The 19,522-nt window shown below is 36.4% G+C and overlaps 2 protein-coding genes across 2 annotated transcripts in view; one reads left to right on the top strand and one right to left on the bottom strand.

Annotated features, from left to right (window-relative positions):
• atrnl1b (attractin-like 1b) overlaps positions 1-8,330 on the top strand; it is a 78,277-nt gene extending 69,947 nt beyond the window's left edge. Inside the window, exons 27-29 of the mRNA XM_023949279.2 lie at positions 691-798; positions 5,339-5,453; positions 6,889-8,330. Of these exons, the coding sequence (XP_023805047.1) occupies positions 691-798; positions 5,339-5,453; positions 6,889-7,013 (348 nt within the window). The 3' untranslated portion in view covers positions 7,014-8,330. The remainder of the gene's footprint in view (positions 1-690; positions 799-5,338; positions 5,454-6,888) is intronic.
• Positions 8,331-16,537: 8,207 nt separating this feature from the next.
• gfra1b (gdnf family receptor alpha 1b) overlaps positions 16,538-19,522 on the bottom strand; it is a 29,129-nt gene continuing 26,144 nt past the window's right edge. Inside the window, exon 10 of the mRNA XM_004080268.5 lies at positions 16,538-17,617. Within this exon, the coding sequence (XP_004080316.1) occupies positions 17,465-17,617 (153 nt within the window). The 3' untranslated portion in view covers positions 16,538-17,464. The remainder of the gene's footprint in view (positions 17,618-19,522) is intronic.

Raw genomic sequence — 19,522 nt, 5'->3', positions numbered from 1 at the left:
TAACTTTTGCCATGCCACTACATTTTCTTTTTTCTTTTCGAGAACTTTAAGTCTTGAAATCCGTAAAGCTAATTGTTTTGTATGTTTGGTCACAATCATTATTCTGATGACTTTCTACTGTGAACAGTTCGTGGAGATTCCAGAAAAATCCATCCAGAAAATGTGTTTTCAAATGTTTGGTTTGGTTCAGAAAAGCTTTTAGCGCTGTGAGAACTTCAGGCTAGTTCACACGATCTCCTCTTTTGAAGTTTTCCCACAGATTTCTGTTGACATTTAGGTCAGAGCGCTGTGAGGATCGCTGCGAAACCTTAAGGTCCATTCTGGATTTTGATGTGTGTTAAGGATCATTATCCTGATTTAGAAACCACACCTCTCTCTCTCTCTTTTTTATCTCCCCCTCTTTGTACCATAATCCCAAAGCATAATCGATCCTTCTGCTAAGAGGCTTAAGGGTTCAAGATGCTTTTTCATAAACACGTCCAACAAATGTGTCTTTTTATCCTCTCCGCCACATTTTTAAAACACTTATCAATCACATGACATCATGATTATTCAGACTTATTGACAGGAGAGTTTGCAAATCAATTTTGTTGATCAAAATCTCCAGGAATTGCCCTTTTCGAAGCATGGTACTGAGTGTTAAATATTGTCGTCCGGTCTCTCACATTTTCTTTGTCTGTGACGTTACAGCAGCTGATGAGAGAGCGTCAGCAGATGGCCAGTCGTCCGTTTGCCTCCGTTGCCGTTTCGCTGGACGCCAGACGAGAGCTGACCGAAATGTTGCTGCCTGTAGTTGACGTGAGTCTCATTGCCGTTCTCTCTGACACACAGACGCACACAGACACACAACCCTCCATTTGTTTTCACTTGAATGATTAAATTGACCAGCACATAGCCCTCTTTAGCCAAAGCTGACATTAGTTCTTTCTTTTGAAGGTATCAAGAATGTTTTTAGCACAACATAATCAGGGGTTATTATGCCATCCACTGCCATACCGAGGCGCCTCTTTCCAATATTGCTGCCTTTCGTTTGGTCATCATGTCAAAACGAAATCTGTTGCCATGCAACCTACCATAAGTGTCCCGCTGAATGGCACTCGTTACACTTTTTTTTTTTTAAATGTTGTGGCTGTTAAGTGCAGACGAGGAGGAAAACAAAGCTCCTCAGCTCTTGGAGAGCCCTTCACTGCTGCTCTTTCAAGGCAGACGAGTCAGAACAACATAAGACGCATTGTCTTTTCTTTATTACAGTCAGTTTAGTCCGTCTTTGCTTGGTTAGTAAAGCAGTGATCCTCTTAGGCTTTGCAGCTGTTAGAGAAAGTGTTTCCATAAGAACATTTGAAGCTGCTTTAAAAATGTGCAGTTTTTATGGTTGTTGTCCTTTCTAAGTAAAGTACAAACTAGAAATATGACTATTCAATTCAGTTTTATTTATATAGCCCAATATTACAACAATAGTCATCTCAATGGGCTTCATACCGGTAATTGTATAATTGACATGAAATCATAAAGAACATGAAGTCATAGAATTCTATAGGTAATGGCTAAACTAAACAGACTAGGCTAAATGGGCATCCCCGCCCATAGATCCTTCCTCTCGGTTAGGAAAAACCAATTCTCCCTGCTCCTCTCCTAGCCGACTGGATGTACTTGTCTGATCTGGCATCGGGCTCATAAATGTATGACTAAGTATCTCCAATATTGCTCGCCATTTGTGTTGCACCGGTAATGTTAGGTTAGGGGTGTGAGGGACTGTAAGCTGGTGGGAGAGCATGTAAATACAGAGAGCTCTCAGCAATGGAGGGGAAGGGGGGGCAGTGTTGCTCTCCACCAATGGCACTCCCCACAACTTCAAGGAGAATTTCTAATGGATTACTGCTGTCTGCAGAAACTATGTCCTAGAAAATGACAGAGGTTTTTTGATTTTGGTTAACAATGTCATAACCATAAGCAATAGATTAGAGTGAATCATCCTGTAAAAACGGGTAGAAACTCTTTATAAGGAGTTTTAATTTTTTTGCCTTTAAAGTAGTAGTCTTGGCTCTAAACAAAGATGTTCATGTTTTTGAAGATTTATTACAATTTCTAGTTTAGAAATGATTTCCATCCTGAAGCTAATTTGTAGAAACCACCTATTTATTTCTCTATGAACAATCGTGAACATAATAAAATCTGATAAGATCCAAATAGATATTTGGATGACAACCCGATTATGGACTTTTGCAGCAGTTGGTGGTTAAACATTTGAAACATGGCTAATTCTCTCATTTAAAAGTAAATTTCCAGCATCTGTCACCACTTTGATACTCTATTTGTTAATATTTCTTCCACCAGCTTTGAATCAAATTTAGACCTGACTGATGCCGCTCTTCAAAGCCTAACATGTTTCAATTCAATTTTATTTATATAGCCCAATATTACAACAATAGTCGTCTCATTGGGCTTCATACCAGTAATTGTATCAGAAAATTAAATCAGTCATAAAATATAACTAAACCAAACAGACTTAGCTAGACTGGGCATCCCTGCCCTTAGACCCTCCTTCTTGGTAAGGAAAAACTCGTAAAAGAAATGGACTTAACATTTTGAAGATGAGGGCTGAACTCAGAATTGTTGGTTTATAATATTGGCCAATGGGGTTCAATCAAGTTCCTATCTACTAATCTGAGAAACATGATACAGATAGACTGGAGCGGCAGCAGAATAATCCCCTCATACCTGTTATACAATTATAAAAAGCCCATCTTTCTCTGCTGTCAGACAGATCTCTCTGCAATAGAAGCATTTTTACCAGACCCTCCAGCTGGTTGGCCACACAATCAGAGAAGGATTTGTAACCATTTCTTCTGTTTGGTTAGATTAAAACACAAGTGTTAGTATTCCAGCGGCCAAGAAAGCAGGATCTGCTGGACTGTTATTTCTGGCAAAATACCACGGACCAAAATGGCTGGCAGTCAACATATGGAAGCGCTAACGAACGATTAGTATGATTGATGAGACCTGTCAGTGTGGGGAGAATACAGTGTGTGTGTTTAGAAACTGCTTATGAGCGGCCATAATAGCCTGATAAATGCATCATAAAAAGGCGGCGCAACAGATGAGATGAGACTTTTCAACATTTCTACAGATCACCTGAATGAATTGTGGGATTACAGGCAGACCAATAATTTGTATTTAACCAATTTCTTTTGTGTTTTGGATATTTTTCTGTTGTATGTTCTCCATGAAAAATAAAGGTCAAATAAAAAAAGAAGTGTTTTTAGGTGTTTCTCCTGTGCGCAGCAAATCCTCTTATCTCAGACCTCAAACAGCAGAATGGGGGGGGGGGTATTTTGGGACTCAATCGCTCATTAGCTGCTTGAAATGTTTCACCATATATGTCATCTATCTGTCCATTGGCAGGACGGTTCGTTATCTCTTATAATGATTCGCTCTGCTTCATACAAGTTTAGGTTGCCAATCACCAGAAATCAGCGTGACGCTAATAAAGCTAATTATTAGCAGGATCACCAGAATGATCATAAAAATGGCAGAGTAAAATTTATCTTTTTTTCAGGGCGAGACTTAATGTCATTTCCAATGTATGTGCTGTAGCAGTTAAATGACTTATGAGTATTTATAACAAATACCTTCTAGAGATTAAAAAATTACATATTTTTTTATGTTAAATGGTTTTTTAGATTTTGCTGTTTCTTGTGATTGCAGTTTTATGCTAAACATTTTATTTTATTTTTATATTGAAGCTTCTAAAAGTTCTCTAAGATCATGTGTACCTTAAATTACTAAAGAAACAAGTTTATACAACAATCTAGTATTTAACAATTTTAATTTTTTTACTAGTTCGATCACATTTTTAATCTACCCTACATGCTAATTTTTTTTTTTTTAATCTGTGAAGGATCTGCTTGTGACACAGTTTAGGGTATCTGACGGAACTCTCCAACCATATATGCAATTTACGGAATTCCAACAGATTTCCAACAAAACATTGGCTTTGCGCTCATGTGCCATGTAAAGAGTTCCTTATTGACGCAAGGCACTTTTTCTCCACGTTAAAATCAGCTGGTTTACGTTGATTGCGTTCATAATGTTGCAAATCAACGCAAAGCTGCTTTTCTCCGCTTCAGAACCCTTCGGAATTAAGTAAATTGTGTAAACTACCGGTGTCACAGTCCAGACCTCGAGTCCGGGTATTCAACATGTTTTAAAAATAACCTGCAATTGTAGCTTCTTTTTGGCAAAAGAAACCTGATCGAGGTAATCAGCGGTAGATATGGCAACATTTCCGAAAAACCAACAGCATCAGCTTAAAAGACCCCCTACTGCCCTCTAGTGTTTAAAGATATAACAGGAACAAGTGTTGATCTTTCTGAAGACAATGGAAGGATATTTTCTACACATTTGTTACTAATATTTATTTTAGAAACTTTTCAAAAAATACTTTTGCTGTTTCACTACCACTTTCTGAACATATAAAACTGTAAAATATTGTTTTTTTTATGGTAGTTATCCAGTAAGATGGTCTATTTAAGGTTTAAAAGCAATTGTGGAAATGGGCTCCCAGTAGGTGGGAGCTCTGGTGAAACAAAATGCCGTTTTAATTGGAGTTTGTATGGAAAATTACACTGAAGCTTCACAGGAAGGAAGAATGTGTTTACCAAAGATCTGCAGACTGGACTTATAAAGTTCCCTACATGATTTGTTTGTCACTTTATGCATGAATTGAGCCATGAAAAACATGTATTTTCATGTGTATGTATTAGCTTTGGTTGGCAATCGCTCAGTAACATGGATTGATACGACACATTACTGTTTCCCAAATCTGGAGTCGCAAACGTTTGATTGATTTTGTTCCGTTTAGCTGCCTTTGTGTCCATTTAAAATTCAGCCACACGAGGAGGGAAAAAAGATGGTCTCTAGATGACATGCTCTTTTTCCAAAGTTTGCTTTGCTTTCATTTAAAGTGAGCTGCAAAAAGGCTGACATTGGCTGTCAGGATGACATGTTTTTCACGCTTTAGACGAGCAGTTTCGACCATTATGTCCAAGGGTAGGTCGTCGCCTCAGCATTCGGACTGTCGGTCAGGGACACAAATGTTTTTTGTTTTGTGACCAATCAAGCCATTTGTCTTCACATTCATTCAAGCTTGATTACCAATTATTATTTTAAAGCCTGCTAAGCATATACTTGATGACTCTTCTTGACCAATACATGCAGTTTTTAAGGATCTATTAGGTGCAGATTTTCTATTAATATACATTTCTGTAACATCTACTCATGTATTGTGCTGGTATAGAACTCACCCAGCTCCTTGTTTTTTTTGTTTGTTTTTTTAAAGGGGGCACCGAAACCTGTTGCAATCGAGCCGTGTTCTGGAGGAAAAGCAGCCGTGCTGACCGTGCTCATGCACCTGCCTTCCGGGCTTTCAGCTTTACCGCCACCGGGACAGTCAGGTACCCACACAACCAGCTCAACTTTCTGTCATAAAATGATTTTTAAAAAGGACTCAATTTATTATTTAAAGTCACTTTTTACAAAATGTTGTACCGTGCCCGTGACCCGACATGGGTTTAAAAAAAAAAAAAAAACTGATTCGTCCCCATGAAAAAGTAATTCATTCCTACGGAATAGTAATTCATCCTTACGAAATAGTGATTCGTCCTTACGAAATAGTAATTCGTCCTTACGAAATAGTGATTCGTCCTTACGAAATAGTGATTCGTCCTTACGAAATAGTGATTCGTCCTTACGAAATAGTAATTCATCCTTACGAAATAGTAATTCATCCTTACGAAATAGTGATTCGTCCTTACGAAATAGTAATTCATCCTTACGAAATAGTGATTCGTCCTTACGAAATAGTAATACGTCCTTACGAAATAGTAATTCGTCCTTACGAAATAGTAATTCATCCTTACGAAATAGTAATTCGTCCTTGCGAAATAGTAATTCGTCCTTACGAAATAGTAATTCATTCGCACGAAATACTAATTCGTCCCCATGAAAAAGTAATTCATTCCTACGAAATAGTAATTCATCCTTACGAAATAGTAATATGTCCTTACGAAATAGTAATTTGTCCTTACGAAATAGTAATTCATTTGCACGAAATTCTAATTCGTCCCCACAAAATAATTGTGACCTTATACATAGCAGGTATTTTCAACCAGACATAAACTTAAATGCTTCCGGTTACATCTTTATTGTGAATAAGATAACCGGTTTTAAGCAATAATAAAGCATTGATGTTTCTGTTGGCTCTAGCGAGGTGATCGGCGTCCCGGGCGGCTCGCTGGACAACGGACAAAAACAATTAAGTGTGATCCATTGTGTGGGTTCTACAAAACATCATTTTTAAGTGCAAACTCATAATTTTAATTTATGAGATCTTAATTTCCATCTACAGATAAAAGTTGCCCCTTTTCATCTTTTGCGTTAGTTTTTATTTAAATGCTATTTTTAAAGAGTCGATAAAACGTATTTATTGAATTATTAGCCTTATGAACAAATAAATAAGTGCATTGTTTCTTATTTTGCTGCAAAATTAGGGAGAATAGTTCCTTATTGTGTAGTTAATTTGTATTTTTTTTTTATAAAATGCATTTGTTCTGTTAACTTTAGATCCTAAAACTAGAATAAATGAAAATTAATCTTAAAAAGTGAAAGCTTTAAAGCAGCCTGTTTCTGAAACCGAAAAGAAAAGAGTGGCTTTATGACTAAAAAAGAGAATGTAACTTACAAAGAATGTGTTTGCATTTATAATGGGGACACTTTTTGTTTTTCTCTGATTCCAGTTTAAAAGAGCAAAGTGTTGTTCACTCATCAAAAAGGATGCCCTGAAGTGTTCCTCGATGCTTTTTCTAACGTTTCCCATTTCCCCTCTTTTAGGAATCATTGTAGCCAGCGCGCTGATAGACATTTCCCAGCAAAAGGCGTCCGATTTTAAGGACAAGTCCCAGTCTTTGAAGAACCGGAAAGCCCTTCCTCCTGCACACCAGGGGACCTGCGTCTGACTCCCTCAGAGCTTCAGTCGCTCCAACAACGTCTCAGGTCCCAGCTGGACTCCTTTCCGTTCACATGACACGGTGTTACCTTTTGTTTGTTTTTTTTAGAGGATTTTAATTTGGCTGCTAACTGCTGAAGAGCTAAACCCTCGCTCCCTTTACTTGCTCATTTTCCACTCGCCGCATCCGAGAGAAAAACGAGGAGGAATCGAACCATTTGAAGCCATGAAAGTTCAAAACCCTCCGTTTTTTAGGATGAAGGAGAAGCCCAGCTGCATCAGGCGGTGCAAGTGTGTCCTTCTTTTTGCCTTAGGCGTTTTTGCGTTGAGCCTGACCTGGATGGCCTTTATGTGGGAAGAATATGCACTAATCCAGGACTTGAGCAGAAACTGCGTGGACGATGGAGACAGCTTTATCTCCTGTACATACTGTATGAAACCTCCACGCCCGTGTTTCCTGTGGAATCCTTTTTTTTTTTTTTTTTTATTGTCAGGCCTCTGATTTCTGCAGTGTTAGGAGAAAACGGACCAATCGTGCGTCTTTAAAGGAGGACAAAAAAAACCTGTCTTCATTTTACAAGAAGCTGAGAAACAAAAAGGGAAGTCACTGTAAAAAAAAAAAAAGTAAAAAACACTTGTTGGTACTTTGCATCATTTTGCTTTACCTGAAAACATCAGTCGGATCATTCTGGTTGATTGTTTGTGACTAAACAAACCGTACACCCAGGATGTGGCACTCATCTGGCTGTTTACTTCCTTTTTTTTGGTACATTTTTACTTGTTTTTGTCGCTATCCTTTCTTTCTGAGTGTAAAAACAATAATCTTTTTGGTAATGCCTTTGCTTTCTGTGAACTCTCCCAGCAGAAAGGTGAGATTAAAGGAAAATAAGCTGTACAGTGTTTTGACAAAAGTGTTTTTGTTACTGTTTTTTTCAGATTTCACTTCTTTTTTTCAGGTTTTTATGGGAAAAAACTTGCAAAAAAACCAAAACCTGTTACTTTTCCGCCTTGTCACCAGATTTTCCTTCTCTGTAATAGTCTTTTGGGACATGTGAAGACAGATTTTATGTTTGTATTTTTTGATATTTAACAGATTCCTGTGTAATACCACCTTCACTTTGACATGTTTCCATTGATTGTCTGCTTTTTGTTTCCTAATAGTGCCTCTGTACAGAATGTTTGGGCATTGTTCAGTTTTATTAAGAAATTATTAAACGGTTTTCCTTTGTATTGGTTCAGTCATATTTTTAGTGTTAATTAAATAGTGTTTCTGCACAGGAGTCATCCCGCTGTACCATGGAAACAAATAAAAGCTGCATATCAGTAAGTGTCTGTGTATTTGACAAATGGCCGACATTAAAGAAAATTAGAACAAAGTATTTTGTCATGTAAAGTCAGTTTTATTTGAAACCTTTATTTTGAATAATTTTACTTGCTCCTTCTAAAAAAATCCAACCCTAACGATATTTTGAGGACTTTTGTAGCAAAATGCTACATTTTTTTATTTTTAAGCACAAATAAATGTAAATATTTTTGCATTTTATAGAGTTTTAGCAACATTTAAACTATTAAATATAATGGAATTGAAGTTGAGAGCTGTAAGGATACCGATGGCTTTTATTTATTGTTTTATTTATTTATATAATTAAATATATAAATAAAACATTAATAAACCGCAAATAAAACAAAAGAGCTTCCTAACCTTATTAAACGTCATCCATGAACATTCATCTTGCAAATCCAAAATACTTTGATCAAATTGAGTTGTTCGACAATGCAAGCAAATGGCATTTATTTATAGCAAGGTTGACTGTAAATACATAAAATTATGTATTTTTTTTTTATTTTTGTGGTCCTAATCTTGTAAATTATGAGAGAAATAAATTTACGAGATTTAAAATGGTAAATTTACCGTTATTTTTCTTTTTAAATTTAAGGCTTTATTCTCGTAATGTTTTTTTTTATGGGCCTAACCTCATACTTTTATGAGGAAAAAAAATTATAAATTTTGGAGAATTGTAAAAGTAAATTTACCTGTTTTTTTTTCTCATAAATTTGCATCTTTAATCTCTAACTATTACTTTATATTTAAGGTCGTACATTTTAAATTTACGATTTTTTTTCTCCTAAGGTTAGGACTAATCTTGTAACATTACTTTTTTCTTGTGGTCCTAATCACGTAAATTTACAAGAAAAAAAAAGTCAATTTGGGAGACTAAAAAAGATAAATTTACGAGTTTCTTTCTTGTAAATTTACAACTTTAGTCTCATAATATTCTTTTTTTTTCTGGGTTGCCCCGATACTCATTTGTATTAAAGCAGCATCGTTTCAAGAAAAAGGTGTCTTATTTTCTTAAAATAAGAATTCTCGTTAAGACTATTGTTCTGACCCTTTTTTCCCTATTTAAAGAAAATTTGCCAATTGAGAACATTTTTTGACTTATTTTTAAGTGGCCTGTTTTCACAGTATAATTTCTGAATCTCCGGTATTGTTTTATTGCTTTTGCTCTTCATTCTTTGTCAAATTAAGCTTAAAACAAAACAAAAATAAGATAATTTTTTCAAAGAAACTTAATAAAAATACCAGCTTTGGCAAAACTTGATAAGTTGCAGCATTTTATGTTAAGTGGTTTGAGGAAAGGCTCTCTGCATTCGTCTTTTTCAAGTTCCGTCCTTCAGAGAGAGCGCGAGCACCTTCAAGAGCTGCTTCTCGCCGCGCAAAGTCACTTACGTACTTTTTCATGAGGGTGTTGGAAGGATACAGGCAGATGGCCAAATTGGATCCTCCTCACTTGTTCTTGGAAGAGAATTGAGGAGTTATAGGTGCTTCTGAAAGCCACGAGCAGCCAAGAGACTTTTCAGGAGTCACATTCATTCAAGTTCATCACACACGTGGTCCTCTATGGATCAAACCTTTACGATGTCACCGACTCATCTGAAAGGTCACCTTGAGGCATATTTTACAGAAAATCTTAAAATGAAGCAGATGTTGTGCTGTAGTGAAGGTTGGATCAAAGAATTGCAATCCTTCATCAGATTAATTCAAAGTATCAAAAAGATCCAACTGAGAAATAATTTGTGAAGCATTACCACATATTTTATATATTTAACACTTGATAAAAAATTTTGTTTTTTCGTTTTTTTTAACATGTTCTTGTGGCGTTTAGATCGTGATGGAGGACAAGAAAATGAAACGTTTCTTTATACAAATTCTTGTGAATCAGGAGCGGACGAATAAAATGTTTAATAGATGCTAAAGCTCCCTGCTCTGCTCCATTCTTATGCATACAGCCACAGCCACATTTTGTGCGTTTTCCACGTGTGAAATTTCAGTCATTTGTGATGCGTGCATGACATATGTTGTTCATAAGTGTTTCTTGCGTTGGTAATTCATCGATGTGCTGGATCTCCGTCGAGGGTTTCGGCCAACAGGTCTTTACGAGAATTCGGTTTGCAGCTGTTCCAAATTTTGAACAGAATTACGCAGTTTGTGTGTATTTTACGTAGTTTATGCCCAATTATTACGTACATCTTGTGTCATATTTTGCTTGATTTTTGCAAGATGCATGCGCAAATTTGTTGCTTTTCATGACCGTTCCACATATGTCTAACGGAAGTTTCACGCATGTACCATGATGTTAAATCACGTATACGAAGCCCATATATATATATACTTTATATTATATTGCACCGCTAATGTTAGATTGATGGCCTGAGAGGCTGTAAGCTAGATCAATTGAAATGAGACTTTAACCAGATTTACATTTACAAAGAAAAAAGCTCTATAAAAGACTCATGCAGAAAATAATTTTTCCATTTCTTAGCAGGAAAAGGAATAATAAAAAAACCAAAGAAGCCGTCTTAGACTTCAGGAGGTGCAGAGGTGAATCCCACCTCTCCACATCAATGGTGAGCATGTGGAGAGGGTCCACAGTTTTACCGTCCTCAGCACCACCATCTCAGATGACCTCATTGGTCTTCAAACACCAAGATCATCCTAAAGAAGGCTCAGCAGCTCCTGCCCTGCCTGAAGGCACGTCAACCAGGAGCTGCTGAGGAACCTTCTACCTACCTACCTTCTGCCCTCCGGCAGACGCTGCCGGTCCATCAGGACCACCGGACTGAGAAAAAGCTTTTTCCCTCAAGCAGTCATTTTAAAACTGAACATAGGACTGTTTTAAGAATCCCAACTGCAGGTTAGAATGGAAAAATGTCTTTTCTAGAGCAGATTTTCTGTACATTTTTCTAAAACACAAGAAATGAAATATTCAAATTTTCTTGGCAGTATAAAAGCTATTTTTAATAATATTGCATCCTAGCTATAGATACATGGCTGTCCACTTCTTATTTATTCTAGAAAACTTTAAATCTCCAATTGTCAAAATTTAGAAAAGACACAAACAGGATTTGAACCAAAACCTTCTTTCTTTAAGTCGAAGATAACACTTCATAATTTAGAAATAATAGGAAATATGTTTTTACTTATTTTAAGCAAAAACTGCCAATAAAACGGGTAGAATTTGAGAAGATTGTTTATGGCTCAAAATAATGTTTTCTAGATTCATATCTTAAAATAAAACAACATATCTATCTGAAAAGTTACTTAGTTTAGTCCCATGTCAAGTAAAACAATATTTAGACTAAAAAGTAGACAAAAATACTCAGATACTTTGTGTTGAAGACAGAAAAAAAGAAGTTTAAACTGGAGACTAGAGAAGTTCCAGCTACATTTTAGTGCAAAAGAGTTATATTTTGATATTTTTAACGAACTTCATTGCACATCTGGTCTCTACTGGTTACATGCACATGTAAATATCCAGGTGGTAGTAAATCTAGGACAGCAGTGTTGTATGATATCCTACAGGCTCAGTCTTTATTTGTATCTCTGTTCCTTAAACATCTAGTCAGAAAGCGCTTTTTGGGATTTTTCTGAAGCGACTTCGTATCTAAACATCTGGAAGAAAAATTTAAACTGATTAACTGCTGACGAAAACAGGATTTTTGACACACACACACAAAAAGAGACTCCAAGAATTCAGCACAAGGAGCAAAGGAGTAAACAGATGATTTGTTTGTGATTTGTGCAGATAATGTGCAGTTTGAATGTGATTTGGCTGTCACTTCCAACCTCCAAAGGTGTGTGCGGGAGTGTTGATTGCTGCGCTCATTTCTTATTTGTGCTCCACTCCAGCATCTTAAAAAAAAACAACTATTTCCCCCCCAGAGGCTGTCTTTACGCCTACATTTAAACAAACAGACAATTTTTTTTAATTTATTTACTTCCTCCAAGTACTCTTGGCAGGTTTTTAAGTTGTTTACTTCTAAATGCTTCAACCTACCGGGAGGCTCCATGAGAAAATGGGCTGTTTGGACACTCTGTGAATTGTTGGTGCCCGGATTTCTAATTTCCAGGACCTGCTAATTGGCTCAGCGTCTAAAAAAGATGCGAGCACGCAGTCACTAAAATCAGATGGCTTTTGACCGAGCAGGCTGGCAGCTGTTTGAATGTGTTATTTTTCAAAATGACAATTAAACGAGCAGAGGTCACTCTGCTCAGCCCTGGAGAGGGAAGCGCTGGAAACACGCTGGCAAAAACGCAGCCAGCTCCAACCTTGATGACTGTGGCTTTTAGGAAGATTAGATTGAAGGTTTCATCCCTTTGACTTTGTCTGGCCATTTGTTATGCTTTGTCATTGCTAAGCCAATGCTGAGTCATGCAACAGAAAACAATACAAATAAAAGATTTTTTTATGGTGTAAACATCATAGAAATATTTTTTTTTCCCACTGGTTGAACATTTTAAAATACATTTATTTAAAAAAATAGTCATTACTGAACGTAAATGTTGCGAAAGAATTATTAGGTATGAAAAATACTAAATCTGGAAGTGTGCTGCAGATATTAACCTTAATGTGTGTGAGACTTTCCTAAAGCTGCTCTGATGGTATGGAACCATAGCTGTCTCATATTTCAAAATAAAAGTCAAAATCGGAAATGCTTTTATATTTTCACAATAAAGCTGCGTTCGTTGAGTTAAATTTAAAAAGACAAAAATCAAACCGCCAAATGGATTTTTTTTTTTCTTCATCAACACTGCTCCTTCTGTCACTTAATTAAAATAATAAAGGAAATGGTATTTGACATTTTATTTTCACAAAAGTTCTCTGGCAAAGGTGTAGCAAAATTCAATTAGAAATATGTAATTTGACAATTAAAATGGATTAAAAGAAAACAATGGGGAAAAAAAGATTTTTTGTTTTGTCATTTAAATGTAGATTTTCAGTTTTTAGTCATTTTATGGGTAACACTTTAACTAAAGGAAAAATATGTCATCATTTCAGACGTCTGAAAGATGGACAGGACGGATGTGTTTTAGAGTTCGGATTTGTCTCCTTTAAGGAACCAAACTGGCATCTGTGGTCCTATGTGATGCTGCCATCAGTTCTGAGTGTCTGAAATGTCGCACATCTGCATTCAGATCATCGGCAGTACATGAATTTAATGTCTGAAGCAGACTGCAGATATCCGCAACAGAAGCACTCAGTCGATAGTCATTGAAGGTATCATGTTGCGGTAATGATTAGCCACCATCTGGCTGCTCTGTGTACTCCCTTTGCATGAAGGACAAAGGCACTTTGTCAAAGTTCTGCCTGCCTGCTGTCTGCAGCAATTCAACCTGTCTTTTCACTCAAAGCAGTCCATGCTAAAATAAACCTGGATTTTGCAGAAAATTGCAATAACGGAAGTAAATACTAATTATTATATCAAATCAGAGCTCAAAAGCAGAGAAATTTGATTTTTTTTCCTTCTTCCAAGTAGGATGGAAGTAGAGGTGAACTCTGATTCTGAAGCTTTTATACTAAATGGGAGGTCGGTCATTTCAAAGGAACATTCTTCACCTAAGAACCTTTGGTTTGATGAAGATCAGCTCGCCACACTTCCTTCAATGTGCACCCATAAAAATCAAGCTGAGCATAGGCGCTGACAGTTTCAGCAGTAGACGCCACCAAGCTCAAGTTTTTCGTTTTTGTTTATTGTTTTTTTTTTTATCTTCAGCTCTTATATCAGTTATATTAACCCTTGTGCTATCTTAGATGACCCCACCCTTACTTTGACATGTTATTCCTACCATGACAAAGGTGGATAAAAGTGGAAAGATTTCATGTAATCCATGGACACCAGTGAGGTTCACAAATCATTGAAGAAAAATGGTTCTAGAGCAGGGGTGTCACACTCATTTTCGCCACATCAGCATAGTGGTTGTCCTCAAAGGGCGAGATATAACATAGACATGTAACTAAATGTAATGATAAATAAATGTAACTACTCCTTAATGTTAAATAACTGATTATTTACTATAACTTTTTGAAGTGACAATTACAGTTGCATAGAAAACATAGGTTTGCTTGTTACTTTGGCATAAATCCTTTTACATTTGATTCTGACAGGTTAGGTTATATGGACAGTGTTAAAGTCCTAAAGTATAATTGCCCAATCCGATATTTCAAGTCCAATTCCCCCTAGAAACGAATAAATACACACCAATCTTTATTTTTTATTCTTAGAAATTAAAAACTTTTATGCTCTCACGGGCCACATAAAATGACATGGCGGGCCACATTTGGCCCCCGGGCCTTGAGTTTGACACATGTGGTCTAGTGGGTCTAGATGACCCAACTCCCAATGTTAAAGTGCCTAGGATAGCACAAGGGTTACGAAGAAGGGATCTTTTACAGCAGAGCAAATTCTTTTCAGGATCCTTTACTATAATTTAATTTGGTGAAAAAATAAAAAAAAATCTTTTTCCTTTTTGTCTTTAAAATGAAGAACCTAGCATCTTATCGAAGAGAAATTGGGCAATGGGGAAAGAAAAAAAGGGAATGTCTGGGTTTAATTTCAGAATTCTGACTTTTCTTTCCTCAGAATTCTGACTTTATATTCAGAATTAAAATTTAATCTCAGACTGCTGACATTTTTCTCAGAATTCTGACTATAATCTCAGAAGGATGATATTTAATCTCTTCTAAGATTAAAGTTTAAGATTTAATTAAACTTTAATCTCTTCTGAGATTTGATTGCTTATGAGATAAAAGTCAGAATTTCCTGTTGCCTGTGACCCTAATCTTTTTCCATAAGTTACTGAAGCATGAAGTTTGTATCACATCTTGCATGATATTCCATATCTACACTGCACAATTTGTAATATTTAATCTGAGAATTTTGTAACCCTTGTGCTATCCTAGGCACTTCAACATTGTCTTGTGGGGTCATCTAGACCCACAAGACAATGCACTAAACCTTTTTTCTTCAATGATTTGTGATCTTCACTGGTATCCATTACATAAAATCCTCTTCATCTTTATCCACCTTCGTCATGGTAGGGAGAACACGTCAATGTAAGGGTGGGGTCATCTGGACCCCATAGGATAGCACAAGGGTTAAATTGAAACACTTGTAAAGTCAGAACAGCAATGAAACCCTTCTCAAGGTGTGCTTTCTTTTCAATTTTGCTGATGTTTCCAGAATTTGTAGAACTATGTGGTTTCTAGAATCATGTCTTGACTTTGCCGCTGCACTGCTCCTGAAAGTATTTTGGTGTATCTTTCAAAAACTAAGTACCGTTGTGTCTACTGTAAAAAATCTGGCTCACACTTCAAAAAAACAAAAGTAATGAAGTGAAATTGCCTGTGCCCGCCTGGTTAATGGAAAAGGTGAGATCCACTGAGCCGTTTTGAGGAGCTGGAACAATACAGCGGGAGAGGTCAAAGCTGCTGTAATTAGAGAGCAGAAACAGTCCTGATGGGATTCAACTGCTTTTATCAGTTCATGCTTTAGACTCAGCAACGTGGGAGCAGGACTCGCAAATTCATTTCGGATCCCCCAAAAATTGTACAGGTATACATTTGATTACCCGGAAGTTCAACCGGTTGAACTTCTAGCACCCATCCTGTAGGTAGAGCCCGCGACTGGACTCAGAAACTTGCGTGAACGCGACAGTTCTGGACGCGGAAGCGAAATTCTGGGTCTTAGTGCTTTTATATAGACTTGTTATTGAAAGTGGCCACTTGAACGCGAAACAACACAGCCGCTTAGACGCAACTTGAGGCAAGACTGTTAACCACTGCCCCGTCATAAGGACCCTAATGGTACGGGACATCATCTATTATGTTTCTCAGTTCTCAGTTTTATTATTTGTTAGTTTTATTATCAATTATGTTATTACATTAATTAAATAATGTGCTTTTAGAGTAAAAGTGAGGAGAAACAAGGCTGAAAAAGTCACGCCTTACTGTTAAATCTTTGGTGTTTCATAAACAACATTTTGATACCGTGTCCACAGTAGACAATAGAGATGATGGACTTTTTCAGAGTGGTGCTGATGGTGAATAACAGGCCTTCATTAGTTTAAACCTTTAAAAACGTCTGTGATGATTAGGGCTATTGAGTAAATATGTGCTTTCATCTGTTCTTTCATTCTTATCAGGCATTAATTAATAATGCCTGTAGTTTTCTGTTTTGATCTTTTTGCTGTTTGTTTGTGAGTATGTATGCATTCTTTTATTTTGTCCTCACATTAATGTATAAAAATGATACAAAGCATTCAAAAGAAGGACTTTTTTAGCAATAAAAGAGACTTTATGTTTCAGATATTTAACAGGAAATTTTGTTCAGGATATCGTTGTGCAACTATCAAACTTGACATAATCGCACAACAAAGTGATATTTGTGACCACATTGAAAGAGAACAGTCACATCCTGTGTAACGTTTGGGTAAAGCTGAGGCTCCCACCTGCACAAACTTCAGAATATTACAGACAAATGATCACAATCTAACAGCAGCCTTACAGAGACAGAGAGCACTCATGTTAGAAATGTACAAAATGTCCTTTAAGAGGTGATAAAGCCACATATCACCATGACAACAAAACCTACAAACCTGATCTATTGCTAAGACCAAACATGTAGAAGACGGTTGTTTTCCCTCGTCCTTTGTAGACATAAATTGGACTCCAAGGTGAGCTCAGTTTGTGTCAAATTATTCTTAACTCCTTCTACAAGCCCTCACTTAAGCAGGCATGGTACCACAACAGATCCAAACAAGCAATTAACTCGACACTCAAAACACTATTCAGAACGTTGGCGTGACACGCGCCGCAAAAGAAATGACATGTTTCACATCAGAGGGAAGTTTTATCTCCGGGACACGAGTGCTCCCAAACAGTTTTGGGAGTCAAACTGCTCCCACGGGGCACAGAAAGTAAATGAGCTGACGTCTGAGCAACAGATTCATCAAGTCTGTTTTTCTGCAACAAGACATCCAAAAAAATGTCAATCCACAACAGCATCTGATTTCACTGCTATGACCACAAAAAAAGTGTTGCTGCACTTTGAGAAATTCTTTACATGGAATGCGGTTTGATTACTTCCGGAGATAAGGAGGGTCCATCGTCAGTCCTTTCCCTACAAGAGCTGGAAAACTTTGATTTGTGATTCTGTTAGAGTGAAGGTGAAGGCCAGAGTGAGGAGCAGGACTGGCGACTGTGAGCAGAGGAGCCCTGCTGGGGAGCTTTTGGAAATGGCATTTAAAGTCCCGGACTCCTCCAGGTGATGGTTCTGGAAAAACAAAAAGAAAAAATGCACATTAGCGACATGTCTGTTATACATTTGTTCAATTAATAAAATCAAGTGCTGGTTGAAAATTTTAACAAAGTTAGCAAAACAACCAGGAAGTATCAAATGTTGCAGTTCCACTAAAAACCACTAGAGGCAGATTCTAAAGGGGAGTTATTCTTAATTGAATTTCATGTGTAAAGTCCCGCTCCTATTATATATTTTTGTACTTTAAAATAATTTCTAGTGATCTTTTAATTATGATAATGCAGTTTTTAGCTGAAATCAAAAAGCCTGTGTCGTTTTTTTTAAGACATAATTTCTACATCACAGGAGGAATTCGCCTTTGGGTTGTGGGTGGGACCGTCGGTGCAGAAGTTAGCCATAGACGTCTTGGCCGATTTCCCATCAAACTTTTGTTTGCACTCTCTCCCGTTAGCTTGTAGAACCTAACAAGCTCGCTAACATTAGGACAGCAAAAAAAACGGCGAGCAATAACGAAGCTATCCAGCTGTAGCGTTTTGAGCACGATGGCAGGTCAGACAAGAAAATCGAAGATGGTAACGGATCAATTTGTCTGAGGTGGATGCAGGGAATTACAGCGGAGAAGATCACCCCGATTTTAATAAAGAAATACTTATAATCTTAAAATTCTTTCATATATTTCCTCCATTATGAGATAAATCCTCCAAAAACATGTTAAGAGCAAAAATACAATTTTCAAAATACACTTTTAAGCTGTTCTTGTGGGGTTTTTTCTGATGATAAAGGACATATATGTAGAAAATTAATTAAGATTAAGAGAGGATTGGAGTGGAACAGATTTTAAACAAAAGACACTTTAGTTGCCATTTTTCCCTTTTATTGCCACTATTGTTTTGTTTCAATGTAATCCCCCTCCTCTTCACTTTACTCCTTAACCTTTTTTCTTATCCCTCATTTAACTAAAATAACAAAGAATTAATAACATTATCCTTAAATACAAAGGGAGTTTATACAAATATACCTCTGGTGTGCTCAAAGATTTTATATCCGCCATTGTAAGATTAAAATCACAAGAAGCTCTAAGATTCTTTTTGGTTATTTTCTGTGCAAAACAAGTTTAAATAATAAATGAATGTATATAATTATATTAATTAAAACAAACGAGGATTTCAACACAGATATTTGACTATGTGATTAAGGGTTGTTTTCCTCTTAATTGACTTTTTTCTTTAATGAAATAATGGCTGTAAAAGTCTTTTTTGTAAAGTTTTAAATTTTTTTAAAGTAGCAAAACGTCACTTTTGCTACTTTAAATCAATTCTGTAGGTTTGGCACTGAAGTTAAAGTCAAGTGTCAAATTTTTAACTGAGTTTAAGTCAAGTCCTAAAAATTGTAGTTAATATGAAAACATTATTGCCACAAATTCTCACTTAAGAACTTTTAAGAAACTAAAAGAGATACGACAGGCAGATGATGCATAAGCATTGGAAAAAATGTTCTTTTTTACATCTGACAGTGATACATTTGAAACATAGGAATAAACATTGAGCATATTTTACAAGGTCTAAATCCAAAGCCTCAAGTCAAGTCTGTATTTCTGTTTTTTGCATGAATATAATTCATGCAAAAAAAATGTTTGATTTTTTCCCCACAAAAAATCTAAGTCGCTATCATGGTTTGGAGCAAATATTCTGATGAGAAATATAGTTATAAGGAAAATTAAAATCATACAATAATTAGCTACAATAATAAGCTACATAATAAGCTACAATAATTTATTTCTGCTTCAAACCCGTTTTGCAGGTTTTATTTTATTTTAAACATTTAAACTGCCAAAAAGCATTTTGTTTATACTTATATAATTTCTGATAACTATGGATTTTCAGCAAACTCATGCAGCGTAAAACAATTCGTCTTGGGTGC

The sequence above is a fragment of the Oryzias latipes genome, chromosome 19 (assembly GCF_053564925.1).
Source record: "Oryzias latipes strain Hd-rR chromosome 19, Olatipes_Hd-rR_3.1".
NCBI classification, from domain to species: domain Eukaryota; kingdom Metazoa; phylum Chordata; class Actinopteri; order Beloniformes; family Adrianichthyidae; genus Oryzias; species Oryzias latipes.
This window is presented reverse-complemented; position numbering and strand designations above follow the sequence as displayed.